We start from the raw sequence: 24,979 nt of genomic DNA, 5'->3' as shown, positions 1-24,979 counted from the left end.
TTCTCATATTCTGGAAAATATTTTTCGGCTTGGGTTTTATTTTGGGCTGTAATATGTGTTTCTAGGAGTATTATGACTTCAAACTCTTTGAGGTAATTAAAAAAATTGGGGTACAAATATTTATTTGAAACTCCATTTACATTATATGATATTATTTTAAATTGTATTTTGTTGTTTGTTTGTTGTGTTGATGTTTGTGAGATTTTCCTCACAGAACGACTTCTTAGTTTTTTGACTCAATTTTTTCAAAGATGTTATCAAAGTATGTCGTCTGCAATTCCTCTCCATATATATCTTTCAAAACAATTTCAGCTTCAAGCCGACCGCACATTAGTTTCCTCTCGTTGTTCCAATGAAACCACTTGTTTTTAATGTTCATTTTGTCGTCTCTAACTACAATTTTGAATTTGCTGGTTTCTGCTAAAATGGATTTCCTTATGAGCAGCATAGCAATCTTATTTCTTTGCCTTTTAGGGTTAAGATCTCTATCAATTGAGATTGCAGCTCCTGCAAGTCCTTTTGTTTTTCTCAAAACATCTATTACATCTGTCTCATTTGGGAACTCTACTACATTTATTACAATAATAAATAAGTATTAAAAAATATATGGTCTGTTCCTTTACTTTTGAAAGTGGTAAAACCGGCAAAAGTAGCAAAAGTTGTAATCTGCTTCCATATGAATTGTATGGTGTCTGAAGTAAAGGAACGCTTTTCGAGTAAAAAGTTGTAAAACTTGAAGATTCTTGCACGTAAAGGAACAGAGCTATAATTAGTAAATCATTGAGTTTTGACTACTCCAAAACAATATTCAAAATAACCCAGCAAAAAGTTTGCATCCGCGGATGCAGTTGAATCACTAGAAGTGTACAGTACATTTGCCGTTGGAGTACATCTTTTCCTATGAATTCACTTATGAATTTTACAAGAGAGCGCGTAGCTAGGATGCACTCTATTTTGCTTCCACAGCACACAGCTAGGATGCACTCCGTTTTCGATCCAAATCACAGCTTTTGATGCAGTCGTTTGGATTGAATTTAAAGGCACTCTTCGGATTGTGTTTTTAATCAATATAAAGGTGCAGTAAAAATGCAAGCTATTGCGAAATATCCCAGAATAAATGAAATGCATTTATTATTTGTGTAAAACAATAATACAAAAAACTTTATTATATGAACACAAATTAAAAAAAGTTTCCAGTAAATTCAGTGTACTTCCTCCGTTCTCCATTTAATCCAAGCGCAACTGATTTTGCTTCGTCATCCTAAAGGTTTTTTATGTTGCCTTCCCATCACTAGTTCAGCTTTCGACTCCAACTCCACTCCATTAAAAATTTCCGTCTCGTAAATTACCACAGAAATGTTCGCAACTTTAGTTTGCATTTTTTTATTTTATAACAAATCTTCGAAACTTGTTTCTCTTTTGAAGAAATTACGTCGGCAGCGACGGGTAGGGATCAACCAACTGTTTTTGTTTTGTAGGGATCTCTAAAGCAACTGCTTATAAAATGTATCGAACGGAGTGCATTTTTCATAACTCTGTTGGACTACATCGAAAGATGTTGTGAAATCATAACTCCAATTTCACAACTTCCAATTTTTTTTTGCTGGCAAGAAAACATTTAAAGGAATTTGAACTACTCCAAAAACTGAATCGTTTAATTGAACTAGTTCATTTATGAACTATACAACTCTAACTGATAACATTTTTTTCGGTGTCACCCTGTTGCTCCGACAAGTTGCATGTTATCGATACTATAGCAACACTGCTATAATTAACAAAAATTTTCCGGTTTATTTTATCTCTTGTTTTATTCTATCGTCATCAACGCCCGAGTCGGTAAGATACAAAAAACGCTAGCTTTAACTTTCTTTTGGTCAAAGCGACTTTCTAGTAAATCTTTTCTTTGTTTTATTCTTTTTTTTAGAGAATTTGTTGGTTCATTTATTTAGGGGGATTATAAATAAGACATCATGGGTCTACTTTACGGTCTAGGTTTAAGGGTCATGAATTTCATGGTTGTTTTCTTAATCGTTATTCTTTTGCCGGGGCTACCGCCACGTACCACTTTTCCATTCAAAGAATTTTCGTAAGTGTAAAACTTGATAGCTTCCTGTTGTTGTTGCTGTTCTAGTGTAACTGTTGTATATTTTGTAGAGTTGCACCACCTAGACCATTGACCGGTGCTCTTGAGCCAAACTATCATTTGGAAGGAGCCGAGCGTCTTTTGGAAGGACGTGTTTATGGTCCGGAATGTTTGATTGCCAAGAATCGAGACATTTACATGGGTATTCATGGAGGTGAAGTGATCAAAATAAATGCCGGTCATGTTACGCACGTAACCAAATTGGGCCAACCCTGTGGTAAGTGAGAATGGAGAAACATTTTTCGGATAATTTGTTAACATTTTTTTTTATTGTTTACCTATAGAAGATATTACCGAGGAGTCACGTTGTGGCCGCCCATTGGGTTTAGCCTTTGATACTCAGGGCAATAATCTCTTGGTTGCAGATGCCTATTATGGCATTTGGCAAGTTGATTTGGATTCACATAAAAAGAAACTCTTGGTTTCACCACAACAACAAGTGCCCGGCAAGGATGGTATTGACCGCCCAGCCAAGCTGTTCAATGATGTTGCTGTCGACAAACAAGGAAACATTTATTGGTCCGACTCTTCATCAGATTATACATTGCAAGATTTGGTTTATACATCTTTAGTTAATCCCTCTGGACGGTGAGTAATAATGTTTTGTGAATTGTCTTTATACGCTTATTATGGCATTTCTCTCGTTCTCATTCGATTGTTTGTTGGCTCTGCTCTCTGTATGTGTGAAAAAATGCTTTGTAATCTTTTGTTTGAATCTTTTTTTCATTAATTTACCATGGCTGTTTGGCTTGCTGGCAGTTTATTAATTTAGCTCTGCTTGCATACCTTGCTTTGGTATTTCTTTTGTACAATCTTCGTAGATTCTTTGTTTAAATTCATAATGCGTTAGAAAGTTTTTCTTTGCTTTAGGAATGGAGGGAAATAGAAACAAATGATCCAATGCCGGTATTTGACTTGTTGTTATTGTTGTGGTGATAAGATAATAAATTTGTTAAACAGGGGTTCTAACAATATTCAAATTTGTTGCTTTTTGAACTTGTAGTAAATACTAGAAAATGGTAATGAGAGATGCATTTGAAAGTATAGTGCACTCTTTAAATTAAATAGTTACTTTATCTATAAATAGCTGCAACAACAAGATTTAAATATTTTTAATTTGCAATATTGACTCATATGTATGTTAATGACTTTTGACACAGTTAGAATTAGAAAAAATATTTGCACTTTAACCGGTTTTCAAGCGGTGGTTTTGTGTCATCATAGATTAATATGAAACTTGTAGAAAGAAATATGAATATATTTTCAATTATGAGGGTTGGTGAAAAGTTAAAATTCCATTCTTTTTTGAATTTAACATCCACACACCTGATACATATTACTGATATAGAATTAGAAGGAAGATTTGAATATTATCATATTTTCCCACTTTTTAATTGATGGATCGTATACTTCTATTGTATCAAATGTCGCACTTTAGATTGTTGTTGCTTTTTGGCTTTATTACGTTGTTTTAAATTGTATTGTTTGTTCATTGAAAAACAATAAATTAACATACACAAACAAAATGTTAATGTACCTTGTATCCCTTTATGCCTACCGATAAAAATGGCTGTTTTTAATTATGCTATAAAGAGAAGTCAGGGTTCAAATTATTCTAACGTCGAGTTTTTATTGAGATTATAGTCGTTTCAGTTGTACAAACAATGATTTGTTTATTCATCTGTTATGTATGTATTGTGGATAAATTGTAAAGTTCCATAAGGCTTTTAAGAAATCTTTCCACCTGACCCTATATCTAACATTTGTTTGTTCTTTTTCATGTTATTGTCCAACATATTGCATTCATATTTTACGTGGCTGTTGTTGATGATCGGATGCCACCATCATTATGATAAGTTAGATTTTAGGGCACTTGACTGTATTTTTGCCACCGATTCGCTTATATGGTTTCCGATTCACTTAATGTTATCCTGTAATAGACCACTAAGGTGTAAAAGTAGCAAATTGAGTTAGACATAGAGAGAGGAGAATAGAAAGAGGAATTCGTCGGAAGATTATGTTTAGGTTAACACTGAGACGCGATCGGCTTTTTTACTCACAGCCGTTTAAGACTTCTTAAGAAAGAGGCTTTACTCGATGAGTTGTTGTCTGAAACTCTGTGAAGAGGTCAAGTAAGTCCAATGATTCTGGATTTATCGTAGCTACCGGCAAAAAATCAGCAAACAACAAATTTTAGGTCGATGTATGTAACGATGTCCGTGTCTGTCCGATCGTCTGTTGAAATCATGATACGTCACGCAATATTTAAGATTATATATGGGTTATATCGGTCCACGTGTTGATATAGCCTCCATATAGCCGCATTATACTACCGAAATGGCTTAAATTTGCAATTCTGCAGAAAAATGTAGGTATAGGTCCACGTTTAGATATAGCCCAAATAAAAAGGTACCACCCGAGTTTGACAATGTTGAAGATTTTAGCCACATTATCCAAACTAAATTTGATGTGTAGTATTCGCTGGTAATATGAAACATATCCACAGAGAATGGTCTGACGCACTTTTTGATGTAGCCCCCATATAACTGTACCTCCCTATGTTCGTTATTTTGAAGATGTTAGCTACATTATTCAAATTTGGTGAAAATTCTTCCTTGGGAGTGGAACATATTTCTACAGAGAATTTTAGGTATTGGTCTACGTTTGGATGTCTCTTTGTCCAATTTGGCACTGCGGTCTTCTATAATGAACCGAACTAGTCAGTATTAAGACATCATTTCGACAAAGACTCTGGGGGAGGTCCTTCTTTATCAATGATATCTTGACATAAATCCGTAAATAGGAATCCGATGACCGCATTCAAACTATAGCTGCTTACGGCATCTGTAACTGCGTCCGTATGAATGCTATTCAAGCCCGCTTGATATGCTTGTTGCTTGATGCTTCTAGCTAATGAAGATTCTCTTTGACCTGCCTGAATGGGCGGGGCCTATCCACCATATGGTGATTGGGATGGCTCTCACGGTAACACCCTTGACACCGCATTCAAATTATTTCTGTTTATGACATCTGTAACTGAAGCCGCATAAATGCTATTTGACCCGCTTAATGTGCTTGTTGATCTAGAGGTTCTCCCTTGTAACGCTGGACCTCTTCTTCTAGATCATGAAGATTCTCTTTGACCTGCCTGAATAGGTGGGGCCTTTCCACCATATGGTGATTAGGATGTCTCACGGTAACACCCGAGCAGGTACTGCAACGAAAGCATATGATTGTGTCGCTGTACTGGAAGAATGTAGATAGTCTACTGGAGTCATGGGGAGGCACCCTGTTGCTGTTCTCAGGGCGGCATTCTGACAAGTTTGAATATTTCCCCATCGTGTGTCACTTACATTCGCGGACCAAACTGGCGCCGCATATCTTATCACAGACCGACCTATTGCGTTATATGTGGTCAACAAGGGTTTAGGGTTGTTAGGGTAGTTTATGGCTCGGAATTCTGTTACCATCGTCGACCATGACATGTAACTCTCTTCTCAATTAATTGATTATCCAACGTTTCAAGCTTGGCCGGAGGGTTGTCTGCTCGAAGTCCTCAAACATGGTGGAGTGCTTAAAAGTATCAAATTCTTTTGATAAGTCAAGTGCTACCATCATTGTTCTATCACACGGCTTTCTCTGGTTGAGTCCTCTACAAATGTTTGTGGAGATGGAGTGCATCGCTGTTGTCGTGCTGTGTTGCTTATTGATGATAGGCAACTGGGAACTTCTAATCATGGGCAGGAGTAGTGCATCTAGGATATTCACTACCTTTGCTGGCATCCTTGCCTTCAGTAGCGGGACTACTCTGCCCTTTTTCCAGACTTCGGGAACGATGAGGGTGGCTAGCGACATGTTGTTAACATTAGAGAGATACTCCACTCCCGGCTCACCCAGCTGTTTCAGCATTACCATGGAGATTCCATCAGGGCACAACGCTTTAGATAATTAAGCGTTCCTGTCTTCCTTCTTTCAAGGGTTCAAGAGTCACTTAACCGTTGCCCACAATTCACTTAAACCGGCTCCAATGTTTGCAACTCTTCAGATGATTTAACCACTTGTTCAGCTTATGCTCGCCGAACAGCCAGTTAACTTCCAGCGTCAGCTCCCTGACTCTGGGGTCACTGAAGTTAGTTCGAAGAAGCTTATCACGCTCATCCCGTCGCCTCCGCTAAGAAGTTTAGTCTTACTTCTGGTATTTGACCAGCAGGTATATGGCGAGCCGCTGCAACAATGATGATGTCTCAAAACTTCCTTTTCCTTTCTATCCGGACATCAGATGGATTGGGCAGATCTCTGAAGCGGTGATTAGTGAACTCTCTGAAACTCGGCTCATCAGCTTTCCCATGATTGATGAAAGATCGGCGTTCAGAAGTGATGTAATCGGGCGGTCTGCTAGTGGATACAATTATGGGAAGATAGTCTGATGCAAGAGAAATGACGGGTTGCTAGGTAACACGATGGTTATGTCTGCCGAACTGTGACACTCTCCTCTAATGGGGGCGTCTTCATTGACCGTGCAAAATGTAGATTTATCAATCTGCTCGTTTCCGAGGACCGAATGCCACAACTCATAATGCGCATTAGAGTCCCCCAAGACCAGACCGTTATGACCCACCAAAAGCGGGCTAATGTTATTCTTGTAACCTGAAATACAGCTATTTATCGGCGGGATGTATACCTTCAGCAGCTCTACCTCGGCAGTTTCACACCTGACTGCTATTCCCATACAACAAAGGCAGGTGCTAATACTGCTTGTGCGGTTGCTGTTGAAAGGACAAGTCTACAGCAACCCCTAAGATGCACCCCCACCTGACATCTATTGCATCTCACCGAAGGTTGGATATGGTTGAAGATGCAGATGTGACACACCGAGCACAAATATATTGGTACTGGGGTTTCCTCCGTCCCGGCACGGACCAAAAAAAACCGGAGCAAACACTCCGCGATATGCTGTTCTCAACACATAAAAACGATAAAAATACAAACATGTGTACACTGAGGTGGCAGCCGGTGGCCGCAACGTAGATGTTGCGTTGTGCCGGGTCAATGCGATACGAGAGAACCGTGGGTTAAATGTCCTGTACGGGCTACAACAACAATGTTATTGTCTTCATTACATCTTATGATATTTTTTTATGCAGAAAATTTTTTCCGACCGATGGACCAATGATATTCTCCTTTCGAATTTTTGGAAATAATTTCTCCTAGACTCATTTTAATGTCAGGTTAGTGTTCCGGTGATTTTTGTAGGTACTAAACATATCATATGTATGCTTGTTCGCATCAATTCTTTATTTATGTTCCCAATTGTTGTCCTAGAATAATTCTCCAAATAATAATATATTTATTTTTCTTTTACTTTCAGTGTCTTCAAATATGACCGTGTTAAGAACCAAAGCACCGTTCTCATTGATGAGTTGTTCTTTGCCAATGGTATTGCTTTGAGTCCCCAAGAAGACTTTTTGGTTGTTGCCGAAACTGGTGCAATGCGTTTGACGAAACACTACCTGAAGGGTAGCAAAGCTGGACAGACTGAGGTGTTTGTCGAGGGCTTGCCTGGTATACCCGATAATTTGACACCTGATTCAGAAGGCTTGTGGGTACCACTGGTTATGGCTAGCGATAGTGAACATCCTTCCGGTTTCAATATCTTCAGCAATTTCCCCAGCATTCGTTTGTTCTTGGCTCGCATGTTGACCTTGTTCGAATTGCCTTTCAAACTAATCAACAATGCCTATCCCAACAAGATTGCTCAACGTTTCATTCACTTTATTGGTCATGGTGAAAGTATTTTGTTGTTGGCTCCTAAACGTGCCACTATTGTACGCGTTGATTGGAATGGTCATATTGTAGGTTCATTGCATGGTTTTGATAAGAGTGTGGGATCGATTTCTCATGTTTTGGAATTTGATGATCATTTGTTGTTGGGATCACCATTCAATCGTTTCTTGGGACGTGTTGCCAACCCCAAACGAGGAGCTAGAAAGGAACATAATGTGAAAATCAACAATGTGCGTTATGAGGGAGTGGGTATTGAACCAGCTGTAAAGCCTCCACAAAAGGAAACTACTACCACTACGGCCAAGCCAAAGGTGAAACCTACAACAACAACTACTACGACTACAACCACCACTACTACCACAACTCCCAAACCCACCACAACTACCACAACTCCCAAACCCACTACCACAACTACAACAACTCCCAAGCCAACAACTACAACTCCCAAACCAACCACCACAACTACAACAACTCCTAAGCCAGCAACTACAACTCCCAAGCCCACAACTACAACAACAACTCCCAAGCCTACAACTACAACACCCAAGCCAACAACAACTACAACGCCAAAGCCTAGCACAACCACCGCTAAGCCCGCCACCACAACAACATCGGCTCCTCCCAAACCCTCAACCACACGTGTGCCCCCCAAGGAACCAGCACCCGTTAAAGAAGAAATTCCCCGCGATACACCCACACCAAAACCCGAGAAAATTAAAGTGATCAACAAACATGGTGAACATGTTGAATTCTAAGATCACTAAATTCATCTCATTTCTCCATCAAAATATCACCAACTAACAACAACAGCAGCAACGCTTTAAGCTTAAACATGGGATTCCAAAATACGACGACAACGACATCATAACTTTTATACATATGCAGCTTAAAGTTTAGGATTTCTGTTAATTTTTTAAAGGGAATATTTTCCCAACAAATTCTGTAGAAAACAGCCGCAAAAAAATGTACATAGATTTTTTAAGCAGAAATTTTAGTCAAAATAATTAAATATTAAATTTATGCTGAACACTCATCCTAAGAATAGCAGAGTCGACAACGAATTTAGTAATAGCGTGTCCCATGGCTACAAAGGATGTCGTCGACTGAGAAATTATTGAAAAAAAATCGTAGTTTTTTAAGTTTGAAAGTTGACCACTTGTCTGATGGCCAATCGATAATGAAAGACAGAAGTTACATTTAATATTTATTAACGTCAATTTTTATAGATAGGTATTTTTCCAAATCATCAAAATCAAACCTTATTTTCGGTTATGGTCGTTCTTTTTTTCAAAACATTCCAAATTATATTTAGAAATTCCTTTTTTCGAATTATTATTGCCTTTCTTTAGTATTGTTATTTCTATACATACTAGAAATGTATTAAATACGCTACACTCTCAAGAGAATGAAGTCTTTTTTCTTTTTGTAACATTTCCAATAAAACGTAACAAAAGTGAAAATATAAAACAACAAATATATTTTTCTTAATTAAAAAAAAAAACAAATGATAACTTTATTTTATTGGTCTAAATATTTAGGCGAAATCTCTATTCTATTAAGGGCGGCTAGGGGGTTCTTTGGGTTCAGTCCACTCCCATTCGGTATAGTGTACACATTTTCCTTTGCTGCCGGAGAATAAATGCGATGTCGGGCAACGATTCAATTTTGCGGGTTTACCTTGTTCGCCACATTGCCAATATCCTGTGGGATCCCAAAAATGATGAAATGCTTTGTTGATTTCTTCTAACGTTTTACAGCCAGGTTCGCCGCTATATTCTCCATGATGAATATCTTTGGATGACATTTGCTGGAAAATAAATAAAATTCACCATTAAAATCAATAAGACTTTGAAGTATGCTGTCCAGAAGGGATCGTTAGGGTAAAAAAACTGTGAAGACGAGAATAGCTGAAGGAAGTCTTTAAAAATCTGATGAAAGGAGAGAAGCTAAAAGCCAATGGAAAAAATTTGATGCTTTGTGAGAAAAATATACAAAAAAATGTCTAAAAAATTATCCTTTGAACAAGTGCAGTTTAGAGACTTGTCTTGAATAGTTTTGAATTTGGTTGACTTCCTTATTGAATATTGCTTTGCAAATGACAAATAATATACAATGTATTCTGTTTCTTATCGTCGATGTACTTAACAACTACGAAGCTACGTGTTTCTTATCATCAAAAACAGGTATTTTTAACGCAGGTAAAAAGCAAACAAGTATGACTTTGTTTTCTGATGCATTCGCATGTGCATTGTTGTGTACAACGCATGAGTGTGCAACTGAAATATTTTAACTAAGTTTACAAAACACAAAGCAACTAACGATACGGAAGTCAGCCTTTTTTGCAGAAGATTTTCCTCGTGGCCCCTATTACGACGGTACCATTTGTTTTCGACGGCAGGTCCATACTTTCTGTTATAATGTCATGAGTACGATAACTTATGAATTTAGTGTCTAATTTGACCGAATTTCTGTCATCATCACGGACGACACCTTCGGGTACTTGCCTCACTGACATTTTTACCAATGATACTTCTTGCGGTCCTGTTTAAAGCTATAAATTAGGAAGTCTATACATAATGACATAATGACCCTAATGGATGTGATGCTAATGTCCACCAGTAACACAAATGCTAGGGGTGAGTACGTATTAAATTTTATTTAAACAAATAATTAAAGGATATATAACAGGGTAACACACCAAGTTTTCAAAATAGTATAAGGGGGAAGTAATTGATGTAACCCTAACCAATATGAACGACTCCGATAAAGAGAGTTGGAAGGTATCCGAAAAGTGTTCTTTCTCGGATCACAAAATTATACTATTCCAGATCTCTATACTTGGAGTAATATAAAGCCCCCATAGAAATTCCTATATCCATATACCTGGTCAGTGGAAGGAAGGCGGAAAAGCCAAGTCACACATTACCCAAGGACTGTTGAGCAATTAATCGTTCTTCCTTTATATTAAAAACGATGGAAAGATTACTGGATATGGAAATCAGAACACAATTAACAGCCTGTTTATGTATGTCGATAAGAAAATGAATACGTAAAGGCCTGGGGCCTAATTCTCGCATCCGTTATCGAACCAGTTTTTGTTCGAAGACAAATTACGAACGATCGAAATTTTTGGATTCCCTTATACGATCGAAATTATTTAAAAAAGTTATCGATACATACGGTTATCGAACGGTGAAACATATGGTAAACACAAACTATTACAAACAAGTTGTTGTGCGGCAAGATTCTCGTAAAATGAAATGAAAACATGAAAATTGTATAAAATAATAGAAAATTGTGAAAAATTAAAAGTAATAGTGACCCGAAATAAATTCCACTATGTAAAAATATAAAAATCGCATTCTGGCTTTGGAAAATATATTTTTAATTTTTAAGAAACAGTATCTTTTTGTCTAGTTTTTTACTCATTTTATTGGAAAAAGTCTTTAGTATGTGATTTTGATTAGTTTTATTGCAAAATGTTGTCATTAAAGTTCGTTGGAACAAATCTAGTTTAGTAAAAACTCTCCGATTTTTTTGAAATTTTTTCCAGAGGTAGGTATTTTTACGCTGATTACGGGAATATAAAATTTTCTTGGGGGACGGACCCGGTTACCCGGTTATTCGACCCGAAAGTCCGGGTACCCGGTACCCGATAGACCCGGTTCTACTGAACCGATTCTTACAAAATGGGTATCGTTGGAAAGCTTATGAAACTACCTATCCAACAAGTCATATGATGGGGTTATCTCCAGGGGTTCAGAAGTTATAACCAAAATACCTCTTTTTGGACCCGGGTTTTTCCATAAAACCCTCAAAAAGTCGAAAAAGGGCCCATTATGGGTGCTCAATTAATTCACGTAATTTTATAGCTCATACTTCAACCTTTCCAAAATGGTGCCATTTGTTATAATACCTTCACTGGGTCCAGAGTTTTTCTAAATTCATCACTTTTTTTAAGTAAATTTTTTTCTAAGTAGGCGGCCTTCGGCCGGGGATTTAAGACTTTCTCCTATGGACAGGTTCAAATCTAGGGAATGGGAACAACATTTTCTTTTAAATTATAAATTTTCTCTAAGTAGCCGGCCTTCGGCCGGGGATTTAAGACTTTCTCCTATGGACAGGTTCAAATCTAGGGAATGGGAACAACATTTTCTTTTAAAGTATAAATTTTCTCAAGTAGCCGGCCTTCGTCCGGGGATTTAAGACTTTCTCCTATGGACAGGTTCAAATCTAGGGAATGGGAACAACATTTTCTTTTAAAGTATAAATTTTCTCAAGTAGCCGGCCTTCGTCCGGGGATTTAAGACTTTCTCCTATGGACAGGTTCAAATCTAGGGAATGGGAACAACATTTTCTTCTAAATTTTAAATTTTTCTCTCATTCTAAGGTCAATATCTCTGGACCCAGTGAAGGTATTATAACAAATGGAAAAACCCGGGTCCAAAAAGAGGTATTTTGGTTATAACTTCTGAACCACTGGAGATAACCCCATCATATGACTTGTTGGATAGGTATTTTCATAAGCTTTCCAACGATACCCATTTTGTAAGAATCGGTTCAGTAGAACCGGGTCTATCGGGTACCGGGTACCCGGACTTTCGGGTCGAATAACCGGGTAACCGGGTCCGTCCCCCAAGAAAATTTTACATTCCCGTAATCAGCGTAAAAATATCTACCTATGAAAAAAATCGGAGAGTTTTTACTAAACTAGATTTAAGCCAGTTCGTTTTGTGCCACAAAAATAATCATTTCGACAGCAGATGTGTGGCGGTCAAAAACTCGCAAGATTCCACTCGAAAGTGTATTCGACAACGGATGCCGTAATCCAAATACAGAAAATATCGATCGAAATAACTCGATCACATATGCGAGAATTAGGGCCCTGGGTACATAAGCTGCCTCGCCTGGTTGCCTTGCTAAAAGAATAAAGAAGGCCGAGCCAATTTCGAACTAGGTTGCCCTTTTCTTCTTTTTTCTTTAATTTTTTTGTTACGCCAGAAATGAAGCAGGAAAGCAAGGCAACCAGGCGAGGCAGCTTATGTACCCAGGCCTTAAGAAACACTACCAAACTCGAGTGTGTTTTCAAACTTGTTTTTTTGTTTTGAAGCAAACGCAAAGGAAATAATATTTCCAAAACAAAAGTTTGGGTGTGTTCCATGCGCGCACACTGGCAGCCTTCCATCCACACTGCTCACAACAACACAGCAATTTCTTCTATTCTTGTGGAATGGATTGATGAGATGCTGAAAAGAAGAACAATGGACCAAGGGTCTCCGAGTGAAGCAGTTATCTATACTATTAGTTGGATGCGCATCCTTAAACCTAACCTAACATATGACCCTAAAGCTATAAAAGTTGTACTGTGATCAACTAAAATGGATGGTATGCAATATAACTATCGAAAGAGATGAGTACAAACATGAAATCCAGTTGCAAGAGGGACCGACAATCCTTCTGGTACCCTCCATTAACAATTTTAGGTTTTGTGGCGCCCAATGGCAAAATACCTTCATAAGGTCTTATTCCACGGATATCGACTAAAATGAAGTAACAAAAAGCAATTTGAAATGTGCTATTGACTTGAAACGGAGTGTATATCCAGTTGCAACATTGGTTCCGTAAGCAGCGGAACCGACCACAAATTATCTCAAGATTCTAGGGTTCACATTCGACATCATGGCTGACTACCGAAACGTCAGTTGCTTTGTATACGTGCATGAAACTAGGGATTCTTAGAACGAGTTCCATACTAGAGTAATTTTATGGAATTTCAGTAGTGGGGAACTCGATCTAAGAACCCCTAGTTTCATGCACGAATACAAAGCAACTGACGTATCGGAAGTCAGCCCATGTTCACGACGTCCGCCCATGCCACAGCCATCAGCTGAGACGTAAGAACAAGGTTCTCGAGACCATAGGGTCCCCCATCTATTGCAGCTGAGGAGCGTAACCTGCTGCGAAAAATCAGAGTAGTTTTGGCTCAACTACGCTCGGCATGATACGGACGCCTAAATTTATATGGGGCAAGAATTAATTCCCCCAACATCGGGATGTTAGCCGACCACGTGAATATCGGTGTTTTTCAAGGTTTGATGTGGGATACCAACTGTATTTGTTGATACCTAGGCGCCTCAACGTGTATTAGGCTTAGTTGTCAAGTCTTTGCACTGGTAAGTAGGCTATGCTGCGGTTGACCTCGGTCCCTTCATTAATCAATACCTCATGGATATCTGAACTTTCGCTAAAAAACCCCGACTTAGACTGATGTATGTAGGTGATGATACCGTGGCACCCTAAATCTTCACTTCTACAAGTTCATCAACCTCACTATCCCTGACCATCACAAACATGAATTCTGACAGCGAACCCTCCTGCTGTCGCCAGCAGCTCAAGCTATGGCGTTACAGAGAAATGTACAGGAACCAAGGGGCGGGGAAGACACTCCGGAACTGTACCATATAAACAACAGCCTAAATACACTGATGAAAATGTCCCCCTAACTCTACCGGGAAGAGAGCATCCCCAATGACATTTGGGATAATTTATCGCTGACAGAGGAGGATGAAGCCATGAACACGACAGTGATCCATGTCTGCAACCTCCAGTCATGATACTGAGCCCAATCCGTTGGTAAGGTTGCTAAAGCAACTTGTTCCACAAATAATAATCGCAGCTGATAAGATCTAACCTCAAGGCAATGAGTGTTTTCTATAGAAACAATCCACAAGGAACTTCTTGTCTAACAAATTCCCACTTTAAGCACAGGACCCCTAAGGAGGTGACGACTGGAGAAACCTCTTGTTCGAAAAAAGATACTTCTTCCAAAGCGGATAAGTCACAGCCATAAAAAAAGGCAGAGAAGAAGTTAAGGTTTCACTTGATTCCTCATCTGCCTCAACTCCAAAACCCCGCAAAAGGATGATGGAATTGGGTCAGCTGATGAGCAAATAGAAACCATTTGACTCAGGTGAAACGCGAGCTGGCAGAGGAATGATTGACGTCTAAGATCACCGGTCCTCAATCGACCAATCTAAAATCATGAGCATTGCTTGTGAAGAGGATGAGGTCGTCCGGGGAACAGCCTTCTGCGCTCGAAGAAGTTGACACTGACAGCTCTTCGTAGAATTGATTATCGTCTAAGCCGAAGCAAGTTGGCAATACTGCTGGACGAATAGTCCCTGATGACCTCCGACTAGCAATCATCGACAAAGGTGATTGCAATGTGCGCATCAGCGATTGTCATTGGTTGCTGTCGGAGGTCATTTTAGAGACATTTCGGACGTGGTTGACCAGGGAAATGTATGGAGAGAATAAGTTAATATGGAGATAATAAGGAATTAGCAGGTGGGATGCTAACTACAGTATAGGTTCTTCTCCATCAATGGAAATGGGACGAATATTGAAGTTAGTCGAGAAACAGAACATCGGTCGTCAGATGGCATAGTGGAGGATTCCCAACTTCTTTCAGAAGAACGACGGTCTTATCAAGTTTGCCACCGACAAGTCTGGATAGGACTACTTAAGAACTATTTAACTGGGGGTTAGGAAGTTTATGCTTTGTGTAGATAAATTTGCATCATTGTAAAGCTACTGCTGCCCCATAAGCTGCTGAAAACCCTCTCCACCTTAGACATTGACATCGCCCTAGTACATGAACCTTATTTGAGCGGACTAAGCGGTAAGACCTATACTGTGATCTCCGCCTCGAATTTGGACAAGTAGATGTGAAATCAATACGGTGCGGATGGAGGGCGGCGGAGCATGTCAGATTAATACAATCGATCAACAATATGACTATACCCTGGAAATTTCTTCTTCTTCATCTTTAGCCCAATGAGCAATATCCACACACTTATCAACATCATCACTACCTCATCTTCAATTCATCAAGCAATAACTCTTAAAAATCATTCATCATATTTACCTAATTATCATCTTCAAACTAGAGATGATGAACAAAATAGACCAAAGGTCTCCGAGTGAAGCTGTCAGCTACACTATTAGGTGGATCCTCAAACGTACTGAATGGCAACGATTGCGTTGGCTAGCCCATGTCATGGGATAGAGACAGATCGACCCACATTCTTTAGTCCAATTGATCTGTGGCATTGACCTGTTGAAGTGGCTATCTGCAGCTCCCCACTCAAAACCCACAATCTCACCATATAACTATCCATCCCATTGCCTCTCATGACACAATCTCTGATTAATTTATTTTTCCACATTTCATCTTTTGGAACCCAGGGAAATCACGGCAAATCCACGGCGGCGGGTTCTTCAACACCGGATTGATTTGGAACCAAACAACACCCATGTTCCGCCCAGCGGCTGCCACCTCAGTGCACATATGTTTGTATTTGTATCCGTTTTCTGTGTGGGAGCAGCATATCCCATATTCTTTTGGTCCGTGCCGGGAGGAAGGAACCCCCAGGACCAATATATTTGTGGTCGGATTGTCACATCCGCATCTCACTCAAATACATTCTTTGGTGAGATGCAATAGACGTCGGGAGTGGGAGCATCTAAGGGTTTGTTTGTTCTGGATGCTGCGTAAACACAGCCCCAGTGAGTCTTCGCCGTCCGATTACACGACTCCCCCGCAATCCTCCCAGCAGCAGCCGCACAGCATTTAACACCAATCCCTGAAAATGCATCTTTTTTCAAGTTAATTGCAATGGACTCTGAGGTAAGATCGAAGAAATAGTGGACTTCAAGAGAATAACAAGGTCGAGGCGGTGCAGCAAATGATGATGGTTACAACGTAATGACGAAGGATCCTACCGGAAGTGGAGGTGGGGGATAAGCTTTACTATTGAACCAGACTTTTCAATACAGACCTATCTAACTTGAGTCTGGCTGTAATGACTCGTAAATGGAATGTATGGGAGTAGTGGCCAGGTGTGGAACTGGCGAGGTAGAGTTGCTGAACGTATACATTCCGTCGTTAAATAACTGTACTCCAGGTTATAGACCCAATATTAGCCGCTTTTGGAGGGTCATATCCGTCTGGTCTTGGTGAAACTTTAATGTTCATCATGAATTGTGGCATTCGGTCCTCGGAAACGGCTGAGCAGATTGATAGATCTAAGTTTTGAACGATCAATAAGGACGCCCCTACCAGAATTAACGTAGAGTGTTTCTGTTCGCCAGACATAACCACCGTGTCACCTGATCTGACAAATGACGTCACCTGGAAACCAGTCGCTTCTCTTGGGTCAGAACATCTCCCCATAATTATCTCCATAACCAGACCGCCCGATTACATCACCTCTGAACTTTAACCAATTATGGGAAAGCTAATTGGCCTAGTTTCAAAGGGTTCACTAATCACTGCTGCAGAAATCTGTCCAACCCTTCTGTTGTTTGGGTTGCAGAAAGGACGTTCCGAGACATCATTACTGTTGTAACAGCACACCATGTACCTGTTGGTATAATACACAAAGTTAGAAGTGAGTGCGAATGCCACCAGGAACGCTAAGTCATCCAAAGCGTGGGGCCCTGATGGAATCTCCATGGTAATGCAGAAACAACTCAATGCGCCAGGAGTAGAGTATCTTAATAAAGTTATTAACCTGCCGTTAGCCACCCACATCATTCCCGAAGTCTGGAAAATGGGCAGGGTGGTCTCGCTACTGAACCCAGACAAGGATGCCAGCAAAGGTGAATTCTACAGGCCGATTTCGCTATTGTCGCCCCTAGCAAAGACTGTTGAGGCTTTAGTTCTAGGCAGCGTCAGAAATAGCTATCCAGTTGCCGATAATTAGCATGGGTTATGTAAGCAGCACGACAACATCGCTACACACCATCTCCACACATATTAGCCGAGGACTCAACCAGAACAAGCCGTGGGATGGAACAGTGATGATGGTACGTGACTTATCAAAAGCATTTGATACTGTCAAGCCCTATACACTGTTTTAGGATATCGAACAGGCAACCTTCTGGCCTAGTTTGAAGCGTTGGCTAAGGGTGTTGTAGATGCAGTACCTTTTTGATGGACTGGCACGCAAGGAGACATCTTTATGATCTAGAGAGAGATAGAGGTCCAAACGTATAAAGGAAAACCCCTAGACCAACGAGCTTATAAGCAGGCTTGCATATCATTCATATTGAGACGGACCACCTCCACATCCATCCCAGCAGAAGTACGCCAGCTGTCAAGACAAACACGATCGGACCCGAATTGATGCCACGACCCGGCATTTTTCTTTTTGGGACCACACAATACTCTGCATTTGTTTAGGAGCTGTAGTCCGATTCTCTAACACATTTTTTGAGTTAATTACAATATACTTATCATTAACGATATTATTCGGTAACTTAGCGACCAATAACAACTAGTCGTAAAGCCCTACCAATAGCAACAATATTGTCAACATTTATTTGAACTTTTCACTCATAATTTTGCGTTTTAACGTTACCGATTTTTGTCGGTAACTCAAAAAATGACTTAGAGAATCGCACTACTGGTCTTATTGTTCCACTTTGTAGTGGAAATTATAAGGTGGCGTAAAAAGCCAGGGTCGTGGTTTCAATCTGTCAAAATTTTTGTTATTGTGAATAAATTGTATGGGTGACGTAGGGAATGAATGATACCAAGTAACGGTTTTGATCGGCTTTAACATGGCAAAGCCCACGATTTATCTTGGTCCCTCTTTCATCCCAACTGGACACTGACCTCCCCGTGGTGTCATCTGGGGAGCTGCCTTTAACATCTGTTAAAGGTAGTGAGCTAACATGTGCCACGCGTTCACCCATAAGAACGTTTAAAAACTTGGGTTGGGCGTTGGGCTAGTAACTCACCCCGTCAAAACAACGCCTACTATGAAAAAACAAAGAAAAATAAGAAAAACAACCCCCTCTAAAGTTGACGAACCCCGCAAACGTTTTAAGGACCATGGACCATGATCTGCGAATCTGCACCTGCAATGCCAGGACTCTCTACAGAGAGTTTGCGAACTGGCGGATGTACTTGGTAAGTACAAAGCTGATATTATCGCCTAACAGGAAGTGCGATGGAACCGGGCAGACGTAAAAATAACAAACGATTACGCACTGCATTATAGTTGTCATGAAACGAAACATGAGCTAGGTGTTGGATTTATGGTAAATCGGAGGCTCAAAAATCTCGTTTTTAGCTTCACTCCGGTTGATTAGAGAATTGCCACAATCCGTATAAAAGCAAAGTTTTTTAACATCAGTCTCATCTGCGCCCATGCCCCGACCGAAGATATATTCTACGAGCGCCTAGAGAGAGCATATGACCGCTGCCATGAAATAAGATTGTTTTAGGAGATTTTAATGCTAAAATTGGGAGTGAAAATATCTTTCGTCCCACGATCGGAAAGTTTAGCCTTCATTAGGTAACATCCGACAACGGAATAAGGCAGATCGATTTTGCAGCGGCAAAAAACATGGTAGTGAACAGTACCAGGTACCAACACCTTGTTCTAGGAGATTTTAATGCTAAAATTGGGAGTGAAAATACCTTTGGTCCCACGGTCGGAAAGGTCAGCCTTTATGAGGTAACATCCGACAACGGAATAAGGCTGATCGATGTTGCAGCGGCAAAAAACATGGTAGTGAGCAGTACCAGGTTTCAACACCTCGACATACACAAGGCCACGTGGATATCCCCAGATGGGAAAACAAGAAACCAGATTTATCATGTTGTGATAGACTGAAGACACTCGTACAGTGTGTTAGATGTCCGATCGATTTGAGGAGCGAACATCCATCGGATCATTTCCTTGTAGCAGCAAAGGTAAGCACTCGTCTTAATGTTGCGACAAAAGTGCAATCTAACATAGGACGGAAGCTGGATTTCGAGAAGCTGCAAACAAAACAGATAGCACAAGCCGATTCCGTTCAACTGACTCACATGCTGGAGAAAGGCACTGCTTGTCCCGATAATGTGGAAGCGCAGTGGCAAAGAATAGCCCACTCACTTCAAACTACCGCAAAATCTGCGCTTGGGTACCAAAAACGACCACCTAAAAATCTATGGTACGATCAGGAGGGTCCTCAGGCTACTGAACAAAAGAACGCGGCATACAGAGCAACACTGCCTTCAGTAGCAGCACGAAGCGTAAAATAAAAATATCGGGAGAAGAGGAGAGGGGAGAAGCGTATTTTCAGAAGAAAAAAAGAGAGAACAAGAAAAACGTGAGCGTGAGAAACTCGAGATGTTCAGGAGTCAGAATGAAGTCCGAAAATTTTACCAGAGTGTAAAACACCAGACTGAAGGGTATGATGCAGGTACATTAGGAATGAAGGGAATCTGGCAACTGATACAGATAGCGTACTGAGGATCTGGAAGGGGCATTGTATGAAGCTCTTAGTATCGAATATGGGCGTCGATGAAGATACACCAGAAACAATCGCAAATGACGTCGTTGAATGTCTTCCTCCTAGCCAAAGCGAGGTCATGACAGCAAATAATCGGCTGAAAAACAATAAAGCAGCAGGAGCTGATGGGCTGCCCGCCGAACTGCTCAAGATCGGTGGCGAAATGCTGATAGGGAATATGCATCAGTTAATTACAGAAATTTGGCAGGAACCTCAGCCTCCTATGTCCCGTAAACAAGAAAGGAGACACGACGGTGTGTACAAACTGCAGAGGCATAAGTCTGCTACCAATGGCATACAAAGTGCTGTCGAGCGTACTGTGTAAACGTTTAAAAACCAGGGTCTATAACATAATCGGGTCATACCAATGCGGTTTTAGACCTGGTAAATTGACAATTGACCAAATCTTCACACTGCGCCAAATACTGTAGAAGACCCACGAAAGACAGATCGACACATACCACCTGTTCGTCGACTATAAGGCCGCCTTCGACAGCCCAATTCGATCAAAGGTGTTCCAAGCCATGCCTGAGTTCCATTATGCAGGATGACATTGGCTAATACAAGATCAGCTGTTAAAGTGGGAAAGAACCTCTCGGAACCTTTTGAAACAAAACGAGGTTTCAGACAAGGTGACAGTCTATCGTGTGACCTATTTAATATTCTATTGTAAAAGGTCATTCGAGAAGCGAATGTATATACCGATAGAGATAAAAATAGCACTATATACAATAAGGATATAATGTTACTGGCCTATGCAGACGATATTGATATAATAGGTCGATCAACTCGATCCGCAACAGGCACCTTTGCGAAAATTGAAAAAGAGTCTGCCAAAGTGTGTCTGGCAGTCAACGACGATAAGACCAAATTTATGATATCAACACGCAAGATGTCAAGTAGACTTGGATCAACTGTTGATGTTCAGAATTAAAATTTTGAGGTCGTAAATGACTTTATCTACCTCGACACCGCCGTAAATAAAGCTAACAACATCAGTTATGAAATCAAGAGAAGAATAATATTGGCCAACAGATGCTATTTTGGTCTAAGTAAACATTTTAAAAGCAAAACCACCTCTCGTCAGACCAAACTTACACTCTACCAGACGTTGATACTACCCGTACTTGTGTATGGATGTGAAGCATGGGAACTTTCGAAAACAGATGAGGCAGAACTTGGCGTGTTTGAGAGAAAAATTTATGGACCAATATGCGGTGACTGTGAATACCGGCGTCGCACAGTGGTCCCACTTGTATGGAAAAGAGTGCCAAAAATAGTTCTAATCGAGCTACGGCCTCCAAATTTTAAAGGTAGTTTTATAACAAGCCAAAAAGATAGAAAACCATTTTTAGTGGTTGTAGGTCCATATTTGGGTATAGCTCCCATAGAAAGGTATCGCCCGATTTTTAGTATTTTGATGATTTTGGCCAAATTTACTAACCGATTTGAATGTTATTTTGCACAGAGTGAATAAATTACCATATTCAATATAGGTCCACGTTTAGGTATAGCCCTCATATAAATGTTCCCTCAGATTTTCGGTATTTTGAAAATATTAGCGAAATTTTCCAACCGATTTGGTTGTAATTCGACATTTTCAGTTCTGAGTGAACCAAATACATCCATGCAATAAATGGTCAATATCGGTCTACGTTTAGGTATAGCCCCCATATAAACGTACCTCTGGATCTTCGAAATTTTGACGGTTTTACCCACATTTTCCAACCGATTTAGATGTAATTTGGCATTTAGAGTTCTGAGTGAACCAAATACCTCCATGCAAAAAATGGTCAATATCGGTCTATGTTTAGGTATAGCCACCATATAAACGTTCTTCCCGATTTTCGGAATTTTGACGATTTTACAGGCGTGGTATAAGAGGAATAAATTAGCGGGTGGCAGATGGGGGCAGCTGGACATTCGTAAACTAGAGACTATTCCCAGCATTTAAAAAGAATTTTCGAGACTCACAAATGCTCACAACATTAGTAAAACTCAACATAAATTAATAGTAATTATATTAAAAATAGAAGAAAAAGTCATTTATTAAGAATCTATTTTTAATGAAGTTGGAAAATGAATTATGAATTTGTTTTTTCGTAAAAACATTGCCAATGCCATCACATAAAAGTTTAATTTTGAAAATTGCACATTTACCTCTCCATTTTTTTATAATTTTACTCATAACCTAAGAATGCTTTGAGGATGTGTTTTTCGTTTTTAAGGCCTCGCATACAAATCACAACATCTTCGACTTAACTTGGCATATAACCGCTGAAAATTTACAAAAATAATACTGGATAATAAAAATTTAATGTGCTTAGAGAATATTTTTTTCAATCGCAATCAAATTTGTCGCCATCAATTTTTCGATTTTTGTCCACGGGCGGAACCACTGTGCGTCTTATGAACAACGAGCAGTACCAGTCGGCCGACATCGATATAGTAAACCATATCGAACAACAACGATTGCGTTGGCTGGGCCACGTTAGCACGACGGATAGTGATGCCCCCGCCTGAAAGGCAATTGAATACGAGCCACTCGACAGTATACGCCCAAAACTCCGATGGAAAGACCAAGTTGAAGAAGATATCATGGCATCCAAAATTGGAGAAGTAAAGCAAAAGATCGATGCGTTTAAAAATCTATTCTTAGTTCGGTTTATGGAACAAGTATAAAAGCCATCTAAGTAACTAATAAATTGTATAAAAACGTAAACAATCATTTTGACATCTTGAAGAATTTTTGGCCAAAATAGAGTTGTTGTAGACATGGTAAATAGATCTGGATATTCACTGTTTTCTTTAGATTGAAATATGTCAGAGTTGTCAAAATGTTTGTTTTCGTTATCATAAATTTAATTCACAATTTCAATTAAATCAGCTGTTCTTACTGTTCTACCATGACCCAATTAACAGGTCTTGCAGCAAACTGCTTTTATAACTTTAACCCAATCCCTGCGGTGGTACCACATGATACCACTTGTAGTCGTTTACTCTATGGGATAATAAATCCACAAATTGAACATATTTATATTAATTTGTTCTTATGTTTCGGTCATTCGAGTTCCACCTTATGTCGTAAAAGCCCGATAAAGTGAAAATTTAAATTTGTTTCTAAAATATCCCTTTAGTACTCTAATGAAATGTCAGCTCAAATCTTGATCAGCTGTTTTTGCTAGTTCTGTCTACTGTATTACAACATGCTTTCCACTCTATTGCCTTTAATTTTCAAATATTTAGTGGCGCCCAATGTTGTTTTCCATTATTCATGGCCCGATAAAGTGACAATTTAAATTTGTTTCTAAAATATCCCGCAGGGATTGGGTTAAGGGCCGTCAAAATGTTTGTACATACATGTTTGTTTACCTTTAGTACTCTAATGCAATGTCAGCTGAAATCTTGATCAGCTGTTTTTGCTAGTTCTGCCTACTGTATTACAACATGCATTCCACTCTATTGCCTTTTATTTTCAAATATTTAGTGGCGCCCAATGTTGTTTTCAATTATTTATGGAAAATATATTAACCCAAAATACTTACTGTATTATTTAGAGTATCCTGTATTGAACACCTGATGAAAGAGAGTCTGGCACGAAATTCGTTTAACAGCAGACAACTGTAAATAGAATGCATTAAAAATTAACATCAATTATTTCGAAATACACAAACAAATATACAAAAATACCACGTTGTACCTGGGGAATTGTTGTTTTGTTTGTGTTATTTTTGTATGTAATCTTCCTCTTCTAATAGAACAGATGTTGTTAATTATTCTGAATTGTTTATTGTAGTTTGTTTTGAATTGAACACTGATTTGTTAATAATTATCAGAAAACAAATCGTTTATTAGGAATCTGTTAATAGTTTATTATTTAATTTATAAAAAAACTTAGCAACACTTATTTTCACTGATGCAATGAACAAACATTAGCCTCGTTTTGTTTTTTTTATTATTTTTTGCCATAACAACACAAGATTGCTCTAATAACAAAGCACACTGACTGTCTCGTCACATTAACTTAAATTCAAAGTGATTTATTCAAGTTCATTGGCAAACAAAAACAACAGTTTTCCATTTACAAAAAAAAAACACTTCCCCTTGCTCACCTTTTCAACGGGAAAATATGATTTTTTTATTGAGACACAAAAATGTTTTTAACGAATTTTTCAAATCACAGTGTCGTGATGGTCTTAACGTCTTGACGATGTCTGGGCAAATGATAGTCTTCTTCTCCCATTCGGCTGCGATTTGAAAAATCACCACAATCTCACATTCATAGAAAAAACCAAAAGCTATTGCCGCCACAAGCTAACAACCACATCCATATCCAAACAAGCGACTAGCAAGCACCCTCACGCACACACAATCTACCCCACCACCACCCATCCCCTTTTGTCTAGGTCATTAATGATGCGCGTCGTCGGGTAGTAATAATTATTTTGAGTCCTATAAAGAAACACTAGCAGCAAAATATTTATTTGTCATTTTGTCATATGCCTGGCAGACAGTCAGACAAACAGCTTGGCAGTCGTTCGTATTATCTAAATGTTTGTATATAGACCAGAGCTATATTCTGTGACATTGCTCTTGTGGCTAAGACAAAATAGTTTTGTTTTTTTCTTCTTCTTCTTCTAAAACAACTAGAAACATGCACGGACACAGTGTCGTGGCCATAGAATGAGTACCATCATCTTC

General features: G+C 39.3%; 2 protein-coding genes across 3 annotated transcripts; one reads left to right on the top strand and one right to left on the bottom strand.

The window, feature by feature from the left end:
* The first annotated feature begins 1,704 nt into the window (after positions 1-1,704).
* On the top strand, positions 1,705-9,432 carry Hmu (adipocyte plasma membrane-associated protein hemomucin). The gene is made up of 5 exons (XM_073961272.1): positions 1,705-1,836; positions 1,927-2,086; positions 2,155-2,360; positions 2,428-2,731; positions 7,512-9,432. The coding sequence occupies exons 2-5, from the start codon at positions 1,971-1,973 to the stop codon at positions 8,680-8,682; spliced, it is 1,797 nt and encodes a 598-aa protein (XP_073817373.1). The 5' UTR covers positions 1,705-1,836; positions 1,927-1,970; the 3' UTR covers positions 8,683-9,432.
* On the bottom strand, positions 9,382-24,545 carry LOC141389568 (uncharacterized). Of its 2 annotated transcripts, XM_073961274.1 has the most exons (4): positions 24,391-24,522; positions 23,979-24,137; positions 23,824-23,899; positions 9,382-9,734 (listed from the first exon to the last, which is right to left on the bottom strand). In XM_073961274.1, the coding sequence occupies exon 4, from the start codon at positions 9,729-9,731 to the stop codon at positions 9,483-9,485; it is 249 nt and encodes an 82-aa protein (XP_073817375.1). In that variant the 5' UTR covers positions 9,732-9,734; positions 23,824-23,899; positions 23,979-24,137; positions 24,391-24,522; the 3' UTR covers positions 9,382-9,482. The 2 variants fall into 2 exon arrangements, with proteins under 2 accessions (XP_073817375.1, XP_073817374.1); XM_073961273.1 differs by lacking the exon at positions 23,979-24,137 and having other exon boundaries at positions 24,391-24,545.
* Positions 24,546-24,979: the final 434 nt, after the last annotated feature.

This window comes from Musca autumnalis, unplaced genomic scaffold (genome assembly GCF_047663935.1).
Source record: "Musca autumnalis isolate F117 unplaced genomic scaffold, ASM4766393v1 scaffold_1, whole genome shotgun sequence".
NCBI lineage: Eukaryota > Metazoa > Arthropoda > Insecta > Diptera > Muscidae > Musca > Musca autumnalis.
Note: the sequence above shows the minus strand (reverse complement) of the source record. Positions and strands in the feature narration are given on the sequence as shown.

What these genes read in the sequence shown, in the direction of transcription:
- LOC141389568 (XM_073961273.1), bottom strand. Translation starts at nt 9,731, where the DNA reads ATGTCATCCAAAGATATTCATCATGGAGAATATAGCGGCGAACCTGGC.
- Hmu (XM_073961272.1), top strand. Translation starts at nt 1,971, where the DNA reads ATGGGTCTACTTTACGGTCTAGGTTTAAGGGTCATGAATTTCATGGTT. An exon ending in TTTCCATTCAAAGAATTTTC is followed by an intron (nt 2,087 to 2,154) that starts GTAAGTGTAAAA and finishes TATATTTTGTAG; the next exon opens with AGTTGCACCACCTAGACCAT. An exon ending in TTAGTTAATCCCTCTGGACG is followed by an intron (nt 2,732 to 7,511) that starts GTGAGTAATAAT and finishes TTTTACTTTCAG; the next exon opens with TGTCTTCAAATATGACCGTG.